Source organism: Schistocerca nitens, chromosome 1, assembly GCF_023898315.1.
Source record: "Schistocerca nitens isolate TAMUIC-IGC-003100 chromosome 1, iqSchNite1.1, whole genome shotgun sequence".
NCBI classification, from domain to species: Eukaryota; Metazoa; Arthropoda; class Insecta; order Orthoptera; family Acrididae; genus Schistocerca; species Schistocerca nitens.
Window position 1 is genome coordinate 1,149,828,823 of NC_064614.1, and position 18,040 is coordinate 1,149,846,862.

Here is an 18,040-nt window from a genome sequence, read left to right on the forward strand (position 1 = left end):
TTGAAACCTGTGCCTACTGCAGAATTTCGAAATGAAGTTTGAGCTTCTCCAGATCTTCTCCGGTCATGAAAAAATAAAATGCTGAGCCAACTAAAGTGAAGGTTATACCTCAGGAGCAAATTAGTTATCTGTAATGATGGGAAAATCACAGCTGATTTCCTCCTTAATTAACTCTGATATTTTTACTTTATCTCACTCTTGTCATGTTATTAATTTTTGTTTCACTTTCCCATTGGTGCATTCGTAAACATATGCTCCTTGGTGACACATTTGCATAACACTTGTATGAAGTAATCTTTTCTTCACAGTTTTTGCCAGAACCTCAAACTTCAATAATCAGTAGGTATCTTAGATTTATGTAATATACATTTACAACACTTCACAAATCTTGCAGTTTTACATTTAAAGGGGAGAGGGAGGGGGAGGGGGAGAGGGGGGGGGAGAGGGAGAGGTACATGAGGAAGGAGGGGCTTGAACACAAAAGGACTTCTTTTCTCTGATATGCAGTTAAATTATATAAAATATTTTCATCTGAGTATTGTCTTTTACATAACACAAAAACCTACAAGACACAGGCTCATATTCAGGAGCTATCCAATGTCTGTCTTGACACTTAAAACATTGGGTCATCACACTACATTAACAAATGGTCAATGGAAATAACATATTTACACTGAAAATAAGTTCATAGTACACACATACATTACTTTGAATCTTTCAGTTTTTCTCATATTGTTACGGTTGTTGGCTCTATATTGATTTTTATCATTTCATCTAACTTCTTGAGTCAGTTTGCACATCATATGACTTAATACTGCTGTATTTTCACAGAAAAAGTTGCACACACTACAAAAAACATTGTTTTTCAAACTAAACTGAGTACTGCAAACAATGTTCTCTAGACTGACTGGTATTTCCAACAGTTACTGCAGGATTTATTTTTCAGTTCAACGTCTCGTAATATACCTTTCTGATCAAGATGACCTAGCCTACCTAGAAACATGTGTCCTTTATGTTGGGTATTTATCTTCTTACCAGTTCATTACAAAGGGAAGAGATTATTTATCCTAAATGAAACCTGAAAAATTTTTTGTTAACATGAAATGATGCACGAACATACATTCATACATCAACTAATTGATATTGTTTGGTACCTGTAATCTACAACAGTCAGTAAATAAGCAGGAAATAGCAGGCCACACAGAAACAGATGCTGTACTTTCACAGCTGTTATTCCAAACTACAGATTCTGGCACAACTGTTCTTCTTGGCAGTATCTGTCTTTCTTTTTTATGCTTCTCTTCTTTCACATGACCTTGCACTGTGTGGTGCTATTTGTAACTTCAGACTTTTGGGCACAACTGTTATTGGCAATTATTCGTTTCTTTTTAGGCTTTATTTGTTTTTTATGGCCCTGCACTGCCTGGGAATTAACAGGTTCACCTCCACAGCTGTTATTTGGAACTTCAGACACTCTAGCATAACTGTTCTTTTTGGCAGTTTTTCGTTTAATTTTATCCTTCTTTTCTTTTGCATGATCATTCATTGCTTGGTAACTAACAAGTTCATCTTCACAACAATTATTTGGAACTTCAGACAGTCTGGCACAACTGTTCTTCTTGGCCGTTTTTCGTTTCATTTTATGCATCTTTCCTTTCGAATGACTATGCACTGCCTGGTCATTAACAAGTTCACTTTCACAGCTGTTATTTGGAACTTCCAACATTCTGGCACAACTGTTCTTCTTGGCAGCTTTTTGTTTCATTTTATGCATCTTTCCTTTCGAAAGACTATGCACTGCCTGGTAATTAACAAGTTCACCTTCACAGCTGTTATTTGGAACATCAGACATTCTGGCACAACTGTTGTTCTTGGTAGTTTTTCGTTTGATTTTGTGTGCCTTTCCTTTCAAATGACCATGCACTGCCTGGTAATTAACAAATTCACCTTCACAGCTACCATTTGGAACTTCAGAAACTGTGGCACAACTGTTCTTCTTGGAAATTTTTCGTTTCCTTTTATGCTGCTTTCTTTTCACACGAACAGGCAGTGGCTGGTAATTAACAAGTCCATCATTGCGTAATGGACACTTAAATCTCCCATTCTGGTGCCTTACAATACCACACAGTTCATCACCTGCACCACACAATTCCTCTGAACTCTGACCATTTTCATATATGATAGGAAAATTCGGAGCTCTTTTCTTTTCTTTGTTACCAGTGTTTGATCTCCCTTGTAATGATCTATCAATCTCCGAATCACAAGCAGTGAAAGCAACAGGAGATTCTTCGCCACTGGAAGATTGAATTGAGTGGTAAGAAAAGGAAGTGGTACAATCAACTTTTCCTCTAAGATATCTGTGAATGCTATGATCTTCATGAAGAACACTGCCAATGTCTTCATACTTCTCTTGATTGCTAGTCTGACTTCCCAAACTTTCGAATGGGAAACTCTCTTCAGTGTTTTCTCTCTGAGTAATTGTATCACCTGGTTTATCATAAGTACTGTCTCTCACAAGTCTACCTGCCACAGAGGCACTTTCCTCATCACCAGCAAAACAAACTGTCACTCTATTATTTCTAGTATCTGCAGAAATATCATTATTACCAATGGGAACAACAAATAAATTTTCAACTTCATTTGAATCTTGTATTTCTGTTTTTATGTTTTTTGGCCGGTGTATGTCTAACTTCGGCAACGGTGACTGTCTGGTTTCTTCTGTATCCTCTGATTCCAAATTCTTTGACTGCATATTGATTCCAGTCTCTGAAGTTAATGAAATGCAACTCTTGGTGTTATCAGAATATGGCACTTCCATTTTTATACTTTTGGTCTCATGTCTGCCTAACTCAAGCACATCACACTTTCTTCTCTTTCTCCCTCCTTCAAACAGAGCAATCTCCATTCTTTGTTCATACGATGACAGAGTTACATATTCAACTCTAAGTCCTACAAGTTCTTCACTTAACTTGTTCAACATTATATTAACATTTATTAATTTGTGATATATTTTAAAATTTGTTTCCTTTTTCCCAATGTATGGTAGCAAGGCATCATAGTTCCGCTTGCAGCATGTGAAAGTATCATCCATCAGGCTTGCTAATTCAGCAACTGATGTTTTTAAATCTTCTATTGTTTTTATGTGACTCATTCTGTCGAACAACAGAAATGGCCCTGTGCAATGCAGAAACTGAATCCTGAAATAAGAAAAAGATTTTTTAGAGACAGAATTCACTGTGACACAGTTCAATACTACTTCACTTGCAGAATTATGATGCGAACCTTAAGGATGAAAGTAATTTTTGCATGATGTGTCACTGCCAAGTAACATAGCTTGACAAAACTTGGACCATATGCATAAAGAACTGCCACAGTATAGTACAGAGGGTAATGAGACAAACAGAAATGAGTCTTTTATTTAAAGACAATACTGATACTGAAGTCACCATTCATAATGTTCCCCTGGAGATTACAAATGTTGCGACATTGTTCTTAATAGGGACTGCAATGTATGATCTGCAACTTGCTCCCATGCTCGCCCTAAGGTTGATAAGGAATTCTTGTGGTACGACGTTCAACTCCTCCACTAGTGTGGTTGACAGCTGCTAGATGCTCATTGGTGTATGTGGACATGCTGCAAAACTCTCACCAATGCATCCCACATATGTTTGATGGCAGTTAAGTCGGGGGAATGGGCTGGCCAGTCCAATCTTTGAATATCCTTTTGTTCCAAGAGCTCCTCCACTTACACTTTTAAATGTGGTTGTTCACCATCATCCATAAAAATGAAGTCAGGATCAGATACACCCTTGAAAATACGCACATGGGGGAGGTGTACATTGTCACAGTAACGTTGACTAGTGAGTGTACTGAGTTCAAAGATTTCGAGATTAGTATGCCCATGCAACGATATGCCTCCCCAAGCTGTAACACCTCGACCACTAAAAGAATCATGTACAACAGTGTTGGATGTACACTAATATGGTGACACGTGGGAACATGTAATGCAGCCAGGAACATTGTCAAACATGATCGCTTTGTTGGTCCAGGTATTATAGTGTGGGTAGGCATAACGTAGCATGGGCATATTGAGCTCCACATCTTTGAACATGGTTCACTCACTGGTCAGTGTTATTGTGACACTGTACTACTCCTCCATGTGCATCTTTCCAGGGGTGCTTTCGCCCCAAATTCATTTTTATGGATGACAATGCGCAACTGCACCAAACAGTGCAGGTGGAGGAGATCTTGGAATGAGAGGATATTTGGCAAATGGAATGGCCTGCCCATTCCCTCGACTTGAATCACATGGAGCACATGCAGGATGCATTGGGGAGAGATATTGGAGCATCTTCATGGACAATAACAACCCTCAAACAGTTGTCCACCATGCTGGTGGAGGAATGGAATGCCCTGCCACAAGAAATTATTATGAACCTGGTGGCCAGCACAGAAGCATGTTGCGGAGCGCACACTGCCATCCATGGGGATCACACACCCTATTAAGAACCATGTCCCATCATTTGTAATGTCCAGGAGACCAACGTGGATGGCAGTGACTTCAGGGATGAATAAGTACCTGTGACAATGAATTACCAGCTGCTGTCAGTTACCATGTTGTTGTACATAGAGCAAAGTTCAGAATATGATCTTAAAAGGTGTCACCGTAGTGTAATCCTTTCGTAAAATAATGGAATATGGACACTTTTTATTTGTCATTAAGAGTGATTTGAAAATGACATGAAATACAGATGTTAGAAATGTACTTGAAAATGACACTTAGTCGAAATTAGCTAATTGCACAATTAAATAAACATCCCATTATAGCCTACTGCGGACCATGTTTACGTTTATTAAACTTCAGTGTAATTACTGTCTTTGAATAAAAGTCTCTTTTATGTTTGTCTCATTGCATATTTCTTTTAGTTATCTTCTGTGGTACACTGTAACAGTTCCTTAAACATATGGTCCAAGTTTTATCGAACTCTGTTAACTGGCAGTGATATTATGCGATAGTTACTTTCGTCCTTAACTTTTGTGTACTAGTGTATTTAACATTAACTATTATACAGTGACATGAAATAAGAGAAATGTGTACACAAAAACTGATCAATATGAAACAGAGTACTGGAGGTGGTGATGAATTTTGGATGCTCAACAGCATATTCATCATCACACTTACTGGGTATCACATACAAGCAAAATTGCTGCAATAATTCCTGAGGAACACTTATCAGATTTTTTTTCTGGAATGTCTGCCTTTGTCGACACAGAACCGTATTTCATCACCGACAAAAATCATTTTCAAGTTATCTCATCATGTATTAAAGTCCACCAACCATTTGGAAGAACTTCCTTACAATGCACTAAACTATGACACTGAAAATATTCTTCTAGCAATTTCCATAGGGTGAGTTTAGTGTGTCTAAAAGTTACATTACAATGGTTCAGAAAATTCTTTTTGACAAGTGAGCCAGAATGATTAAACGGTTGCTTATCTTTGAATAAATGATGAGAATAAAGAAAGTCATAAGAAAGTTAGTGTCTACATTTACCCTGATGTCTTCATAGTCGCATAAAACTAAACTGAGCTTGACTTGAGATGCTACTTAATGGAATGAGAATCAGATGAATCAAACTGCTAAAACTGCCTGTTATATATATTTTTTTAAAAAAGAGCTCAAACTGCATCAATGTTTTCTCCTATTTTAAAACATTTGTTACAATGTCACTACCTAATGTCAGATAGGATGGTGGACAGATCTCCTGCCACACTGAGGGTTGCCCTTGTGCACCATATGAAATGCATGTAGTAAAAATATGTTGCATTAAAATGATATTTCATGAGCTTCAGATATTGGTAGATTATCCTTCTGGAGGAGAAATTTTGTCCTTGATCTGGGAAGCATTATTTCCTTAGATCAATGTGATGCAAGGATAGCCACACATGAGTGGTCGATTTGATTGACTGCTGTTTTGTTTACCATCTATAATTACTAATCTTCTCACTGAAGTATGACCCTTCCATCAAACAATGAGCATGCTATTGAATAGTACATTAACTGCAAAGAAAGAAAATGATAGATTAATACAAAAAGCAGTCCTGTCAAAGTCAAATCTGTCAAACAGAAATACAAAATGATAACAAAAATAAGTGTGTGCATAAGAACTCTACAACATACCCAGTGCCTCCAATGACATCACGATAAACCCAACAAGCCTAAGCTCTGCACATAAATATAAAATGTGAAAGTTGAAAATGCTATGAAAAGGACAGATTGTTACTCGCCATACAGTGGAGATGTTGAGTGACAGTCAGGCACACACACACACACACACACACACACACACACACACACACACACACAAAACACTGCCAAACAAGTAAGCTTCCAGCCAAAATGCCACTTCTTAGCAATCTATCCTTCTTATAACATTGTCATTATTCCATCCTGTACTTTCCGCTGTTTAACTGGAAGTTGGTGGCATACAGTAAGAGGAAAGACAAGGTCAAAGCTATGCAGGGAAACAAAAATGAGTTTGTTAGTAAGTGATGACTTACTGTTGGAGAATATCACTCTTCCCAACTGCAAAATTGACATGTGTCTTGAAATTAGAATGCAACAACTCAGCAAACATTTTACATATATAGTACATGCAAAACAAGCAACGGCAGAACTGGATTCCGAACCTAAACATAATTATAGAGTTGTCTTTGTACATGCTGAAATGAATTTGGTAAGAAGCAGTAACTGCAAAGAAGAAACTACAAAACTATACAAGAAACATGGTTCATGTGACAAGGAGTGGCTACGTGGTATCCAAGCTCATACTTCATGGAATCACAAAAAGTAGATCAGTGAGTGACAAATATAATTCCAAGATAAACTGTTCTTCAGAACAATGTGACTGTTTTAGAGCTATATTCACTGACCAAAACAAATTTCCATGTGATATTGCCCAAGATTGGATGGGATACATTTAAACTCAAATTGCCCTAGGACATATAACGATACAGCCGTCCCCAAAATTCATACGAAATGTCTGATACCACATTTTTATATGCATCTGGATAATTATCAGACAATTTAGTGCTTCCTAGAGACTTGTATGTGTGTGTGTCTGTATGTATATCATTTTGTCCAATTTGCTAATAATACTTGATATTAATTGTGAAAGCAAATAGAAGGTTCTGGAAAAACGTATATTGTCATAATTATCAAGAGATTATTGTCATTAACAAAATTACATACAAATGCTGGATTGAATGTATAGTAAAGAAATTGAAGGCATAAATATTTGGCAGAAGATGTTAAAATATTGTGGAAGTGTTGGCATAGGGTGCCGGTGCCTCTAATTACCATAATTACAATCGAGGAACGAGTTAACACAAAGAAGCTCATTATCTTGAAATTCAGTTTAAAAGTTATTACAAAGCGATGTATTGTCATTTGTTATTTATTTTTGTCTTCCTGTGCAATTAGTATCCTTCGTAATTACATTTCTAATTAATTCTCCAATTGTTTACATCTCACAGTTTTCCAATTGCAGAAATTGAGGCCTTATTTGTACGTACATTCTATGTATTTAACTGGATAAAGCACGAGCTCTGTACTACCATTACATGTTAGGAAACAAATCCTAACTGTAATTAATTACGTAACTAAAATAATATGAGGGACATTATTGTAATAAAAGTTCAGAATGATTTTCCTATGGAAAACTTAAGATATTACTAGAGATGATTGTAATTCAAATATTGTATTTTATACCTTACTCAGCTGAACATCAATTTCTTTATGTTTTGTAAATTTAACTGTAGCATTGAAATTATACAAAATTAATAATGGAATATTTTGTGAGCAATTGTTAAAATTCTATATAAGGGAAAGCAGCAAGGCTGTGTGACAGTCAGTTAGTTGTTGTTGAGTCTGCTAGAGAGTTTGATTGGAAGTCAAAGAGATCTGTGAAGTCTGTGTTTTGTTTACATGACGAGTGTGCAGTTCGGATGTCAATTAATGTGAGTAAATCTTGTTAAACATGAAAATTTCGCATTCATTCATCAATGGACCAGGCAGAAGAAACTTAAGTTAAGTAACATTCAACATGAATCATTACATTTGGTGGAGTTGAGCTGTGACTGATGTTTGAAATGTGGAAATATGTTTAACAAGTGACTGTTTCAGGTGAACATAAGACAAATGCCAAGCATAAATTGTCTTGAAAAACTTTGTTTTATGGTCACACAAAACGAATGGATGTTGCCGCATGGGAAGAGTTGGTGTGGATAAAAAGGACCAAATTCTCGGACAGCACTGTCACCCATCAGATGAGTAACTGTTTATTTTCTTAAGCAGTGTTTTTGTGAAAGTGACAAACATTTGTGTGGGAAGTTTTATATTTTACCATGGCCGATAACGACAAGGTAAAAATAAGCGAGGAAAAACTTTTAGGTTGCAAGCCAGTGGAAAACACTTCGGACCTAGGAACAAGTATCAGTGAACTATCACCCAGTAGTATTCAAAGTGTAGATCAAAGCTTTGGTGGAGAGGGGTCCAGTGAAAATGTCAGCACAAGTACTTCAATTGCAGAGGGAAGAGTAGGTGGAGATGATTTGTTAATGTTATTAATGCAGCATATGAAAGAAGTGAAGGAACAGATGGGACAGATGAGGCAAGAAGTGAAGGAACAGATGGGACTGATTAGGCAGGATACTAGTAAGATAAGGGAAATCTAGGATGGTTTGGCAGCACTAAAAATTACTGTTGAGACAGAGCAGGGGGAACTCAGTAATTGTGTAGGAGCAGTAGAAGGAAGGTTAGAAATATTGGAAACTAATTTCATACAAGAGTTGTCCAAAAACAGGGAGAGATTCAAAAAACTAGATGAGCACTTAGAAATATAAAATTATAAACTTAAAGTAGAGGTTGTTCAGACTAGAAGAATCTTAGAAGAAAAAGTACAAGCTTACAAAAGGAACTGAGCTAAAACTTACAGACATTTCCAATCAAATAAGTAATGTAGACCTAAAGTGTGATGAAAAAATAGATTTGTGTAAAAAGAATGTTATAGATTTAAGTAAGAAAGTTGTAGAATTACAAGTGGGTGTAGCCTAAAGAAATTTTGTTAACAATTTTAATTGTGTATGGGGTGGCATACCTTTAAAATGTTTTCCAGGAGATGGGAAATTGCATCCTGTTGATTTTTTTACACCATTGTCAGGGTAATTTTAGTAATGACATGACAAACAATGTTAAAATTAAATTTGTTAAGCAGTTTTTGGATGGAGAAGCAATCTCATGGGCCAATCAGAATGTAAATTCTACCATGTCACATGATGAATTTGAGAGAAAGATCTGAAATAAGTTTTGGTCAGAATCTGAGCAAGCTAGGATTAAAAGTGAGTTTTTGAATGGTTGAATGTATAGGGAAGGTGACGGTAGCTTTAAGCATTTTTGTGAAAGCCAATTGAGAAAACTAGTACACTTAGACAAACCTTTTGACAAACTAATACAAATAGATACCTTAAAAAGGAGGATTCTGTTACATATTTGTCATGGTGGATATTTTTTCAAAATTCATTTAACTATGTGCATTGAAGAAAGCAACAAGCAAAAACATCATTTTGAAAATTAGAAGAGACTATTTCACATACGTAGGCAAACCGAAGAGCATACTTTCTGACAATGGAGCACTATTTACTTCTAAACTTTGGAAAACATTTTTTGACGATGAGAACATAAACCAATTCTGATATCTGCTATCACCTAACAAGCAATCCAGCTGAACGTTACATGAGAGAAATAGGGAGATTATTTAGAACTTATTGCAACAAACATCATGTAAGTTGGATAGAGTACGTAGACAGCTTTGAAGATATACTGAATAGCTTACAACATTCATCTACTGGGTTCTGTCCATGTGAAATAATGTATCACGGGAAACCACCAAATCTGATCAACGACTTAATTGAATTCCCAGCATATAAGGTTATGAGTCCACAGGAAAGAGAAGAAATAGTCAAGAAAGTAATGGAACAACAGGGGAAGAAACTGAGGAAAAAAACAAACATTATAAGAAGTTGAAACCTACAAATTTTAAAATTGATGATCTGGTTCTGGTGAAAACACATGAAAAATCCACGGCTATACATAATGAATTAATGAAATTCTTTGACATCTATATTGGTCCATTCAAAATTCAGTCTATGCCACACCCAAACGCATACAGGTTAGTGTATCCAAAGTCTGGAAGGTTATTTGGTCTACATAACATAACTGAACTGAACGCCTATAAGCAAGTGCCAAACACAAAGAAAAAATAAGATGATGTAAAAGCCCTCAGGAGGACACATCCTTGCATCAAGTGCGTGTCGAGCACTAGGTCTCCGAGCTATGTAGCATTCTATTTTCTTCTTTTCATTTTCGGATGCTACATGTTTTACTCATCTATAAACCTGTAATGAAGTTATCACTTACTAACAATACTATCCATTCTCTGTAGTGTATGTTTTCTGTATGTAATATGACTATCGAGTGACATTATTTGAGGAATAATTTTGAAAATTTAAACTGTGTACTAAATTTGAATTTCTCACAGCAATGATTGACTAATAACTTAAAATGATTTTGTAATTCTCAAAATGTGTAAATAATGATTCTTTAAGCATTTCAGACAATAGTTACTACTATAATAGACATATAAGTAGAAAGGACATTTCAAAAATCTAATTCGTGAGTGATGAGTTGCGTTAAAAGACAATTTTCTGGAGCCATATGTTGTGTACTTTGCAGTGTGTAAAAGTTATAAATAAATTACTGTTAACATTTTCATGACAGAATAGAATCTGGAAGGATATAAGGTAATGGAGATTATCGTAGTTATGGTCTGTAGAGCATGTATTTGATTTGTGGATGGTTCTTTGAAAATTAGAGGCATGGTCATGATTTTATGAATTTGCTAATGAGATGAACAAATGGACAATGGTAAAGATGTACACGTGTTACTAAATGGACAAGTTGTACTGTGACAAAAGACATTTTGTGAAAAGTTTGTCATTACAAGATGGTGTCATAATAAACAATCTGTGAGTTTGTTTGATATGATAAATAATTAAATGAGATATGGGGGTCAAATATACTGTATAGTGGAATATACTGAAATATTAATCAAAAAGAAAGGATACATATAATTCATTTTTGGTTCATTGATTTTAATCTGTATATAGCTAAATCTTTACAGGTTAGAGATGATTAATTCTGTGTGATTTTGTTTATAAATATGCTAATAGTATAGGATATTATGTGAATGATTTTGACATAGTTATACCTGATGTGACCTTAATTGTAACCTGCACGAGTACCTTGAGTAATGAGTTCATCCCTGTTCTTACAAAGAGAACTGTATCCAAGATCCTTACCTGACCTGGAAGTGAAAATTAAAAAACTGTGAAACTAATAGTGGACTGTGCTATTAGAGCATAGAGACTGACAGAAAAAGAGGTGTTGCAGACACAAGATGGACAGCAAAACAAAAGGACTGATGATTGTGAGCTGCCAATTCCTTAAGATGTGCAATGTGAACCAGTGACTGGCGTGACAGCTAAGAAAAGAAAACTGTTTTGATTCTTTTTGTTTATATGTATTTAGCAGCCTTTCAAACAAGTAATACTTGTAAGAGTGACTGGAGGAGGGGGTGGGGGGTGTATAACGATACAGCCTTCCCCAGAATTCATATGAAATGTCTGATACCATCTTTTTATATGCATCCGGATAATTATCAGACAATTTAGTGCTTCCTAGGGACTTGTATGTGTGTCTGTATGTATATCATTTTGTCCAATTTGCTAATAATACTTGATATTCATTGTGAAAGCAAATACAAGGGTCTGGAAAAACGTATATTGTCATAATTATCAAGAGATTGTTGTCATTAACAAAATTACATACAAATGCTGGATTGAATGTATAATAAAGAAATTGAAGGCATAAAATATTTGGCGGAAAATATTAAAATACTGTGGAAGTGTTGGCATAGGTGGTCGGCACCTCTAATTACCATGATTACAATTGAGTAATGAGTTAACACAAAGAAGCTCATTATCTTTAAAATCAGCTTAAAAGTTATTAACAAGCGATGCATTTTTATTTGTTATTTATTTTTATGTCTTCCTCTGTAATTAATATCCTTCGTAATTACATTTCTAATTAATTCTCCAATTGTTTACATCTCACAGTGTTGTGACTCGCCGATCATTTAAAGTGCCGCCGCGCAATTACGCACGTCCTCTACGTGCGGCGCTGTCTGCCTGCCAGCCATGCAGCAGCGGCGCCACCTAAGCGGCCAGCCGAGCAGCGGCCGCTAGACTGAGACTCAGTGCTTATCTGAACGCTAACGTGTTCACATGTCAACTTACTCTGTGACATATATGTGTTGTGTCGTTTCTAAATATACTTGTTAAACTAGAAGTTCTAACAATTGGCGACGAGGTAGTGGATTTTTCCTTTTCACCGTTGACTCACAGGGTTCCATGGCTACTGTCGAGCAACTCTTGCAAAATCTCCTTGAACAGCAAACGCTTCTAACGGCGGCTATTCGCGATTTCGTCGCGGCGTCAAATGCGGGCCGTTTCTCGTCGTTGGCTGTACCGCCTTTTCCTCCTTACGACGAGACGGCAGAAGACTGGTCGGATTATGAAAAACGTCTTCGACAGCACTTCTTGGCATTTTATGTCTCGGACGAACAAGCATGTAAGTCTCTGTTCCTTTCCTGGATTTCGCCTCAAATGTATCGGTTGTTGTCGCAATTGGCCCCTTTGAAGGATCCTGCGTCTTTGTCCTTTGCTGAAATGTGTTCCCTTCTGTCGGTCTATTTTCAAAAGCAGACGCATGTGGTAGCCTCTCGTGTTGCCTTTTATCGTTGTCACAAACAACCCAATCAATCCTATCGCGCTTGGGCTGCTGAACTTCACGGCCTCAGTCGAAAGTGTCACTTTGTTACTGATGTTCACAAAGAATCTTATGCCGATTCCATGGTACGGGATGCTATTATCCGGTCGGCGCCCGACAAAGAAGTTCGGCAACGTGCCCTTCAGTTGGCGAATCCGACTTTAGATGAAGTTCTCTCCATTGCGCAGTCTTTTGAAATTTCTCGCGCCGCTGGGGCACAAATAGAAGCGTGGGGTGACGTCGGGGAAATACAACCTCTGTGCGCTGTTGACGACGCGCGCGGCGCGTCCCCGCCGGCCGACGTGGCCGCAGTGCGCTCCCACGCGCAGCCTCGGCCAAGCCGTAAACAAACCCCTAAGAAACTGCAGCAAAATCTCCGGCAACTTCCTTCATGTCCAAGGTGTTTTACGAAACATTCACGCGAGGATTGTCCACAACGTTGGGCTGTGTGTCACAACTGCAAAAAGAAAGGTCATGTGTCTTCCGTTTGCAAGTCCGACCGCATACATGATGTTCAGGAACATGACGCTGATTCTGATTTTGTGTTGTCTGTCAATTGCACTTCTTCCCTTTCCGGGAAGTTATTCCTCACTGTCCAAATCCTTGGTCGAGATGTTCGCATGCAAGTGGATACCGGTTCTGCCGCCACTATAATTAATTCTCAGACGTATCTTCAGCTGGGTTCTCCACTCCTGTCCCCTGTCACTCGGCAATTACGGACGTACAATAAACAGAAGATTTCTCTCTTGGGACAGTTTAATGCGGAGGTATCTTACAAATCCGTCGTTCGCACTGTTCCCATATTTGTGGTCGACCAGGGCAACGCCGAAAATCTTTTTGGTTTCGATGCCTTCCGCGTTTTTGGGTTCTCCATAGATGACTCTGTCAATATTGTCTCTGACGCTATTCCCTATGCTCAACTGGATTCTTTGTCGACGACCTTTTCGTCCATTTTTTCTCCTGGGTTAGGCCGTGCACATGACTTTGAAGCTCATATCACGCTCAAACCCACTGCTCGGCCTAAGTTTTTTCGGGCTCGGCCCATTCCTGTGGCCCTTCGTGATCGGGTCAAACAGGAGTTGGATCGTCTCACTACTTCAGGGGTCTTGCTTCCTGTCACTTCCAGTGAGTGGTCCTCTCCTGTCGTTGTAGTTGCCAAGCCCAATGGTTCTATTTGTCTCTGTGGCGACTTCAAAGCCACAGTAAATGCTCAATGCCTCATCGACACTTACCCTATGCCCCGTCCTGAAGAACTGTTCACTAAACTCGCTGGAGGGCAGTATTTTTCTAAAATTGACCTGTCAGAAGCTTATCATCAACTTCCTCTCGACACTGCTTCCCGGCAGTTTCTGGTTCTTAACACGCCTTTCGGCCTCTATCAATACCAACGCTTGCCATTCGGGGTTGCTAGCGCCCCTGCTCTCTTTCAGCGATTCTTGGAACAATTGTTGCTCCCTGTTCCTGGGTGTATCAACTACATGGACGACATTGTTGTCACGGGCTCCACCACTGACGAACATCTTCAAAATCTCCACACACTTTTTAATGTCTTACAGACTGCAGGTCTTAAGTGTAATCTTCAGAAATCACAATTTTTTCAGGCATCTATCACGTACTTGGGGTTTCAACTCTCTAGGGATGGTATTTGTCCGCTTCAACAAACTGTCGCTGCGATCGATGCCCTTCCTCGCCCTACGTCTGTTAAGGAACTGCAGGCCTTCTTGGGGAAAATCGCCTACTATCACAAGTTTTTACCGTCTGCAGCGTCGGTGGCTCAGCCGTTGCATCGCCTGTTGCATAAAAACGTGCCTTTTCACTGGTCCGCGTCATGTGACGCGGCTTTCCAGAAATTGAAGACTATGCTGATACAGGCCCCATGCCTAGCTACTTATCGACCTGGCCAACATCTTGTCCTTGCTACAGACGCCTCTCCATACGGGGTTGGGGCAGTCCTTGCGCACCGTTTTTCTGACGGTTCGGAACAACCCATTGCTTATGCCTCCAAAACGCTCACGGATGCCCAACAAAAGTATTCTCAGATTGAGAAAGAAGCTTTGGCCATCATTTATGCTCTTCATAAGTTTGGTGTTTTTCTCTATGGCACAAAATTTCATCTTGTTACGGATCACAAACCACTTGTTTCCTTGTTTCACCCATCAACGTCACTTCTCGACAAGGCTGCACACCGCCTCCAGCGTTGGGCTCTTTACTTGTCCCGTTTCAACTATGAGATTCATTTCCGGCCAACGGCTCAACATGCGAATGCTGATGCTTTGTCTCGCCTCCCCATGGGCCCTGATCAGGCATTCGATAGGGACGAACTTTTGTGTTTCCACCTGGATGTTGCCGAGCAGCGGGTTGTGGACGGGTTCCCCATCACTGGGGACAGGCTGGCGGCTGCTACGGGTTCTGACCCTACCCTCTCCCGGGTTTTACGCTGTATTCAGACGGGTTGGCCTGATCGCCCGTCCACTAAGACTTCTGATCCGTTGTGAAACTACTACCCTTTGCGCTACCGCCTCACGGCTAGGGACGGTGTTATCCTCCTCTCCACTGACAATGTTTCGCCGCGTGTTGTGGTCCCCGCATCTTTGCGTGCTTCGGTCTTGCGCCTCCTTCACCAGGGGCACTGGGGTGTGTCGCGCACCAAATCTCTGGCGCGCCGTCATGTGTACTGGCCTGGCATCGACTCTGAAATCGTACACATGGTCGCTGCCTGCGGCCCTTGTGCGTCACAGGCCGCTGCCCCGAAGTCATCTTTGTCACCGTGGCCTTCGCCTGAGAAGCCCTGGGAGCGCATTCATGCTGATTTTGCGGGACCTTTTTTAGGTACTTATTGGCTCCTCGTAATTGACACCTACTCTAACTTTCCTTTCATTGTCCGTTGCACGTCACCCACCACCGCGGCCACCACCAGTGCTCTTGCCCGCATTTTTTCTTTGGAAGGCCTCCCCTCTACACTTGTTACTGATAATGGTCCACAATTTGCCTCTTCTGACTTTGCGGATTTTTGTGCTCGTCACGGTGTTACGCATGTCACGGCCCCGCCGTTCCATCCACAATCCAACGGTGAGGCTGAACGACTGGTCCGCACGTTTAAGGCTCAAATGCGGAAACTTCTGACTTCTTCTGCTGCTGATGAGGCGCTTCTCCAGTTCCTGGCGTCTTACCGTTTCACCCCCATGGGCGATCACAGCCCGGCTGAGCTCTTACATGGCCGACAGCCCCGCACTCTACTTCATCTTCCGCGGCCTCCCACCTCCCGGCCACGGGTGCCGTCACTTGGCCGGTTCACCGCCGACGACCTCGTCTGGGTATGGGGATATGGCAGGCGGCCAAAATGGAGCCCGGGCCGCATCTTAAGACACCGTGGCAGACGCCTGTATGAAATCCAGACGGACACAGGTGTGGCAGTGCGTCATTCGGACCAGCTTCGGCCTCGGGTGCCAGCAACACCTGTTCCGAATGCCGCCACACCACCCTTGACTCTCCCTGATGCTCGGGATCTTGGCACATCTCCATACTCACAACGCCGCCCTCTACCCGTCATCGCGATGCCAGCACCAGAACGGATGCCACCAGACGACGTGCCCATGCGGGAACCGGAGGACCAACCAGTGGCAGAGTACATCTACTCGCCTCCTCCTCCAACAGACGCTGACGCATCGCCCATGTCTCCTGTCATATCAACTGGACTTGCCGCAACGGGCAGATTGGTGTGTGGGGCCCCAGCAGATTCGACACCTACGTCTCCAGTCATCTCGACCCGTTATCATCGGGGACACTTCCGTCCGTACGGGAAGCCTCCTCCTCGAGACTTTACGTCGAGTCACACAACGCCTATGGACGTCAGCCATCTCCAGGACACATCCATCAAGACCAGTGCAACAATTTCAAAGGGGGGAAAAGTGTTGTGACTCGCCGATCATTTAAAGTGCCGCCGCGCAATTACGCACGTCCTCTATGTGCGGCGCTGTCTGCCTGCCAGCCATGCAGCAGCGGCGCCACCTAAGCGGCCAGCCGAGCAGCGGCCGCTAGACTGAGACTCAGTGCTTATCTGAACGCTAACGTGTTCACATGTCAACTTACTCTGTGACATATATGTGTTGTGTCGTTTCTAAATATACTTGTTAAACTAGAAGTTCTAACACACAGTTTTCCAATTGCAGAAATTGAGGCCTTATTTGTACATTCTATGTATTTAATTGGATAAAGCACGAGCTCTGTACTACCATTACATGTTAGGAAACAAATCCAAACTGTAATTAATTACATAACTAAAATAATACAAGGGACATTAGTGTAATTAAAGTTCAGAATGATTTTCTTATAGAAAACTAAATATATTACTAGAGATGATTGTAATTCAAATATTGTATTTTGTACCTTATTCGGTTGAACATCCATTTCTTTGTGTTTTATAAATTTTAATTGTAACATTGAAATTATACAAAGTTAACAATGGAATATTTTGTGAGCAATTGTTAAAATTCTATAGAAGGGAAAACAGCGAGGTTGTGTGGCAGTCAGTTAGCTGTTGTTGAGTCTGCTAGAGAGTCTATTTGGAAGTCAAAGAGATCTGTTAAGTCTGTGTTTTGTTTACGTGACTAGTGTGCAGTTTGGATGTTAATTAATGTGAATAAATCTTGTTAAACATGAAAATTTCGCCTTCATTCATCAATGGACTCAGCAGAAGAAACTTAAGTTAAGTAAAATTCAACATGAATCATTACAAACGGATGGGATGCATCTATATATACTGACAGAATAAAAACTGCAACACCAAAAAATACTTAATGTAGAGTAATGAAATTTTGGGAATATATTTGTCTAGACTTAAGTGATTAACATTGCAAGATCACAGGTTAATGAAAGCACAAGATAAGCCATAACAAATGTGAAATGCTGGTACATTAATAACCAGTGTAAACACCACAATGTTTCATGTAAGGATGGAAACATGCATGCATCATGTTGTGCAGGTGCCAGATGTCAGGTGTCAGTTTGTAGGATGGAGTTCCATGCCTGTTGCACTTGTTTGGTCACTACAGGGAGGGTCAATGCTGTTTGTGAATGATGCTGGAGTTGTCACC

At 40.0% G+C, this 18,040-nt stretch overlaps 1 protein-coding gene across 1 annotated transcript in view; it reads right to left on the reverse strand.

Moving 5' to 3' along the window:
* Positions 1 to 492: 492 nt before the first annotated feature.
* Positions 493 to 18,040, reverse strand: part of LOC126199850 (uncharacterized) — a 48,082-nt gene continuing 30,534 nt past the window's right edge. Inside the window, exon 2 of the mRNA XM_049936658.1 lies at positions 493 to 3,197. Within this exon, the coding sequence (XP_049792615.1) occupies positions 1,307 to 3,151 (1,845 nt within the window). The 5' untranslated portion in view covers positions 3,152 to 3,197 and the 3' untranslated portion in view covers positions 493 to 1,306. The remainder of the gene's footprint in view (positions 3,198 to 18,040) is intronic.